This window comes from Pocillopora verrucosa, chromosome 10 (assembly GCF_036669915.1).
Source record: "Pocillopora verrucosa isolate sample1 chromosome 10, ASM3666991v2, whole genome shotgun sequence".
Classification (NCBI taxonomy): Eukaryota; Metazoa; Cnidaria; class Anthozoa; order Scleractinia; family Pocilloporidae; genus Pocillopora; species Pocillopora verrucosa.
The window spans coordinates 15,786,234-15,792,470 of record NC_089321.1 but is presented as its reverse complement, the minus strand read 5'-3'; the positions used below and the strand labels follow the sequence as shown (position 1 = coordinate 15,792,470).

Genomic DNA, 6,237 nt, shown 5'->3' with positions numbered 1-6,237 from the left:
AAGCAAAAAAAAAAAAAAAGCGTGCCATAGAAAGGAAGCTCTACAGTGTTAGCCAGATATGAACAATAGCTAGAACATGCTTTTCAAAATCAATTGTTTTTATGCGCATATCTGCGCAATAAGTGTGTCATGCCGTTAGCGTGCGAGCGTGTTATAACGTGCCGTGTACGTGCGTTCACCTAATTCCCTGACACCCCGTGGAGGGTCACGTATACGTACCGGTAATAGAATCGAGAAGAGTCTGTAATCATACCATTGATGTCAAAGTCGGACGACTGCGCAGCGGGAGTCCGATTTGTTTATCGCCAGTATGATTACAGACTGAACTGGACGACAAAAAGTCTTATTACCAATCAATCATGAAAATGACAATTTCCAATAAAAGAAGAACATCCAGGTTATGAAAGAAAAGTAAAACATTTGCATTAAAAGACTGACAAAGGAGGCGTAAATTGTTTAACTGTTTGATAGTTTGATCGACTCACTGACCTGTCTGATAACAAACTTTTTGGATAAAAAATGCAGAAAATGATGGTTTTGACGATTATTTATTGATTTTTTTTAAAAAGCAAATCTACTTACTCCGCTGCTGATGTCATAGGATGAGATTTCGTGGTTTTCCAGTGGTCGTAATTTGCATTAATAATTAACTTAACCTCTTCTTGTTAAAGCGTCAAAGTCTTGCGTAAGAAGATAAGTCCGCGTATGACGCTGAAAAGTTCACGAAGAAAGGTAATGTATTTTCTGTGGGGAACAGAACGTTACTTGACTGATTTCCTATAATCTTGTCCATAATCTTCTTTTTTTGTTTTTTTAGTCGTGTCATGTCCTGTGACTATTAAGTCATGTTATGTTTTGCAAAAATCGCCACCGAATGAAATGAATTTGCTACAAAGCCGGAGTTCGTCAAACCACTGAGGCCTCACAATATTTTCAAATATTCCAATGCAATATTGTGGAATGTCAAGAAATCTTCCAGAGAGTTGTTGTAAAAGGTTATCTCTCTTGTTAGCCTAAAAACTTGAAACACTTAAAACTTGAATGCATGTAGCTTGATCCCAAGAGGCTTTATTGTAAATACTTTCTGGCGGCCGGTAAAAATGCAGATAGAAAACGAAGCATTACATTTATACGGCAGACCACTCTTTACTGGTTTCTTTGCGGAATACTGGCAACACAACATCATTGATTCCTCAGGATTATCAAATGCTCTAAAGAAGGGCTAACGCTCAAAACGTCACCTTCAGAAACTCATTATGATGGCCAATTTACATCGTCAACTAAGTTGGTAAAGCCAAATAGTTTTGTAATACCCCACCAAAGTTTCTTTAAAAACTTACCCCGTTGATTAATGTTGTTTATAAAAACTATGCATAAGAAAAGTTCCCATTGCAAAAGTTAAGATAAATGCTGTCAGTTTTGTTTATCTTTGTTCTGAAACTTTAAAGTCATGTAATGTTCTGCAAAAATCACAACTTGAGTAAAATGAAAGGTGACAAACGTATTTATCTTCACTTATTTTTCTGTTTTAAGGGGATATTGTGCTAACACTTTCAGCTTGTTACAAATAGTTTCCGGGTGTAATCGACCCAGCCCGTTTTTGTAACTTAACATGTGTGTTCCTGCTTGTAGTGACTCGTTATTAATCCAGATTATCGACTCATTTAGTTATGTGTTACTAAAATAATGTTTCCCTGATTACAGTAGAGGATTGCAATGGAAACCTAACAGCAGAAGCCATGACACCTTTCATGAGCATCGCCTTATTTGTTGCCTTGTTCTTGCTCAACTCAGATCGCATTCAGAAAGCCATCGAGATATGCAGCGAATGTTTGATTTTGCTAAATAGCCCCGATCAAAACAGCAAAGACCAATTTGATTCAGTACTGCTACAATTTTACAGCGACATCTATACCGTTCTTTTCAGCGCTTATCGTCATATGTCAGACGACATAAGTGCGGAAAGATACGGGAGGAAACTGTTTGACTTATACAGCGAGTCTGGAATAATGTTTTATAAACTAGGTGAAAACCTAAAAGCGAAGGAATATTTTGGGAGGGCCCTTGCCATAACAACAGAAATTGGCGACAGAAGCGGAGAAGAATCCTGTTTCAGAAACCTTGGAGTCTTGCTTCAGTCGCTTGGCCAATACGACAAGGCTAAAGAGTATCTCCAAAAAGCGCTCGTCATCACAACTGAAATTGGCGACAGAGAAGGGGAAGCATCATGTTATGGAAACCTAGGTACTGTGTTTTATTTGCTTGGCCAGTATGACAAGGCTAAAGAGTATCACCAAAAAGCGCTTGTCATCGCAACTAAAATTGGCGACAGAGAAGGGGAGGCAACTGACTACGGAAACCTGGGTACTGTGTTTAAGTCGCTTGGCCAATACGACAATGCTAAAGAGTATCTCCAAAAAGCGCTTGTCATCAAAACTGAAATTGGCGACAGACAAGGGGAAGCATCATGTTATGGAAACCTAGGTAATGTGTTTCTGTCTCTTGGCCAATATGACAAGGCTAAAGAGTATCTCCAAAAAGCGCTTGTCATCAGAACTGAAATTGGCGACAGAAAAGGGGAAGCATCATGTTATGGAAACCTAGGTGCTGTGTTTGAGTCGCTTGGCCAATATGACAAGGCTAAAGAGTATCACCAAAAAGCGCTTGTCATCACAACTGAAATTGGCGACAGACAAGGGGAGGCAACTGACTACGGAAACCTAGGTACTGTGTTTAAGTTGCTTGGCCAATACGACAAGGCTAAAGAGTATCACCAAAAAGCGCTTGTCATCAAAACTGAAATTGGCGACAGACAAGGGGAAGCATCATGTTATGGAAACCTAGGTACTGTGTTTCTGTTGCTTGGCCAATATGACAAGGCTAAAGAGTATCACCAAAAAGCGCTTGTCATCAAAACTGAAATTGGCGACAGACAAGGGGAAGCATCATGTTATGGAAACCTAGGTACTGTGTTTAAGTTGCTTGGCCAATACGACAAGGCTAAAGAGTATCACCAAAAAGCGCTTGTCATCAAAACTGAAATTGGCGACAGACAAGGGGAAGCATCATGTTATGGAAACCTAGGTACTGTGTTTCTGTTGCTTGGCCAATATGACAAGGCTAAAGAGTATCTCCAAAAAGCGCTTGTCATCAAAACTGAAATTGGCGACAGAAAAGGGGAAGCATCATGTTATGGAAACCTAGGTGCTGTGTTTGAGTCGCTTGGCCAATATGACAAGGCTAAAGAGTATCTCCTAAAAGCGCTTGTCATCACAACTGAAATTGGCGACAGAAAAGAGGAAGCATCATGTTATGGAACGCTAGGTATTGTGTTTTATTCGCTTGGCCAGCACGACAAGGCTAAAGATTATCACCAAAAAGCGCTTGTCATCAGAACTGAAATTGGTGACAGAAAAGGGGAAGCATCATGTTATGGAAACCTAGGTACTGTGTTTTGGTCGCTTGGCCAATACGACAAGGCTAAAGAGTATCACCAAAAAGCGCTTTTCATCACAACTGAAATTGGTGACAGAAAAGGGGAAGCATCATGTTATGGAAACCTAGGTACTGTGTTTAAGTTGCTTGGCCAATACGACAAGGCTAAAGAGTATCACCAAAAAGCGCTTGTCATCAAAACTGAAATTGGCGACAGACAAGGGGAAGCATCATGTTATGGAAACCTAGGTACTGTGTTTCTGTTGCTTGGCCAATATGACAAGGCTAAAGAGTATCTCCAAAAAGCGCTTGTCATCAGAACTGAAATTGGCGACAGAAAAGGGGAAGCATCATGTTATGGAAACCTAGGTGCTGTGTTTGAGTCGCTTGGCCAATATGACAAGGCTAAAGAGTATCTCCAAAAAGCGCTTGTCATCACAACTGAAATTGGCGACAGAAAAGAGGAAGCATCATGTTATGGAACGCTAGGTATTGTGTTTTATTCGCTTGGCCAGCACGACAAGGCTAAAGATTATCACCAAAAAGCGCTTGTCATCAGAACTGAAATTGGTGACAGAAAAGGGGAAGCATCATGTTATGGAAACCTAGGTACTGTGTTTTGGTCGCTTGGCCAATACGACAAGGCTAAAGAGTATCACCAAAAAGCGCTTTTCATCACAACTGAAATTGGCGACAGAAAAGGGGAAGCATCATCTTATGGAAACCTAGGTACTGTGTTTCAGTCGCTTGGCCAATACAATAAGGCAAAACAGTATCTTCAAAAAGGGCTTGTCATCACAACTGAAATTGGTGATAAGAAAGTGAAAGCAGCACATCTTACAAACCTTGGAGGAGTGTCTAGAATTGTTGGTGATTATGAAGCTTCGGAAGTATGCTTGGAGAAAGCTTTATTCATATCCAGAGATATTGGAGCTGGAAGAAAAGAGTTCGAAGTCCTTGAACAGTACGCCATTTTGTATTTATTTCAAAATAAAATCAAAGACTCTCTGTCGTGTCTTCATCTGTGCGTTGAAAAGTATGAGGAGCTGAGATATTTTTTGGGCGCCAATGATGAGTTCAAAACATCATTGCTGGAGCACTCAGGAATATTTCCCTACAAGCTGCTTTGTACTTTGCTCTGTGACACCGGAAATGCTCGGGATGCTCTCTATGTAGAGGAGTTGGGTCGAGCTAGAGGCCTATCAGACTTAATGGCAGAGAAGTACTCGGTTGAAACGCATATCTTTGCTAATCCACAATCTTGGTTTGGCATTGAGAACATTTTAAGAACGAAAAATAACTGTACTTGTCTGTACATTTCTTATTTTCAGAAACGTTTGCATTTGTGGATCTTGAAAACAAGTGGAGTCCTTCACCATAGAAGAATATCAGTAGAAGAGAATCTAGTTCAGGCTGGGTTGCCCAAAGATTTGTCTTTGAGTCAATTTTTGGATGATAATTTCCGGGGTCTTGGTATTTTGCCTACTAAAGATTGTGAAGATCGGTCTTTAAATACGATTAACGTGCAACCTCTCTCTCCCGCACAAAAGAGCTCAGCAAGATTGCGACTCGTCGAGGAGGACGAGGACAAGGAAGTTATTTCAAGTCTATCTTTGTGTTACAAAATGTTTATAGCTCCCGTTTATGATTTGTTGGAGAGGCCTGAAGTCATCATCGTTCCTGACCGCAGTTTGTACAAAGTTCCATTTGCTGCACTGAGTGAAAAGGAGGGAGCCGAATTCCTCTCGGAGACTCATAAGATCCGTGTCATTCCTTCCTTGACAACACTCAAGATCATTCAAGATAGTCCAGAGGACTATCACAGCAACACTGGTGCCTTGATAATAGGCAATCCCAAGGTTAATGGGCTGCCGTCATTGCCATTTGCAAGAAAGGAAGCGGAGATGGTTGGACGACTGATGCGTGTTCCGCCTCTGCTAGAAGAGAAAGCAACGAAGCAGGCGGTGCTTGAGCGGATAGGTTCAGTGAGCCTGATACATTTTGCTGCCCATGGCAACGCCCAAAGAGGAGAAATTGCCCTCTCCCCCATTCCTATTCCCAACAGTCAAAATGCTATCCCACCACAGGAAGCTTACATGTTGACGATGGCTGATGTCTCACGAGTGAAAGTTAGAGCTAAACTGGTGGTACTTAGCTGCTGTCACAGTGGAAGAGGTGAGATAACAGCCGAGGGAGTGATAGGAATTGCCCGTGCGTTCTTAGGATCTGGTGCTCGCTCGGTGTTAGCTGCGCTGTGGGCCATTCCAGACTTAGCAACGGAGCAGCTGATGAATCAGTTCTACAAACACCTTGTTAAAGGAGAAAGTGCCAGTGAATCCCTTCATCAAGCCATGAAGTGGATGAGAAAAAACCGCTCGAGAAAAATGTCTGAGTGGGCTTCGTTTACGCTGATAGGAGATGATGTGAGGCTCGAGTTTGACAAGCAGAGGTAAGACTCGGTGAGAACAGGTATTTCATAAATGAAAGTTAAATTAGATGTGAAGGTGACTTTGACTTACTGGTCGCTGACTGTCGGCGGGAATCCTTTGTCACCCTGAATGCCAAAGCTACTTTTATATAATTTTTTTTTGGTTTCTTTCAAATAGTAATAATTGATTCTCCCAATTAGATGTAAAATATATAATCTAGAAAGCGCCTTTCTGCCGATGAGATACAAGTACACATTTGCCTACATATTGCGCCTGGTATAACTGTTTATTTATAATTGTTTTTCTTCTTTACGTTTGTTGTAGGAAAGAGGATGAGAATATCTCGAAGGAAACAGACCTTAGAGACTTTTAA

General features: G+C 41.1%; 1 protein-coding gene across 1 annotated transcript; it reads left to right on the top strand.

Annotated features, from left to right (window-relative positions):
* Positions 1 to 1,940: 1,940 nt before the first annotated feature.
* Positions 1,941 to 6,237, top strand: LOC136283692 (tetratricopeptide repeat protein 28-like). Its single transcript, XM_066172892.1, has 3 exons — positions 1,941 to 4,177; positions 4,298 to 5,884; positions 6,189 to 6,237. Exons 1-3 carry the CDS (start codon positions 1,941 to 1,943, stop codon positions 6,235 to 6,237), a joined length of 3,873 nt encoding a protein of 1,290 aa, XP_066028989.1.

What these genes read in the sequence shown, in the direction of transcription:
- LOC136283692 (XM_066172892.1), top strand. Translation starts at nt 1,941, where the DNA reads ATGTCAGACGACATAAGTGCGGAAAGATACGGGAGGAAACTGTTTGAC. An exon ending in AACCTAGGTACTGTGTTTCA is followed by an intron (nt 4,178 to 4,297) that starts GTCGCTTGGCCA and finishes AGGAGTGTCTAG; the next exon opens with AATTGTTGGTGATTATGAAG. An exon ending in CTCGAGTTTGACAAGCAGAG is followed by an intron (nt 5,885 to 6,188) that starts GTAAGACTCGGT and finishes CGTTTGTTGTAG; the next exon opens with GAAAGAGGATGAGAATATCT.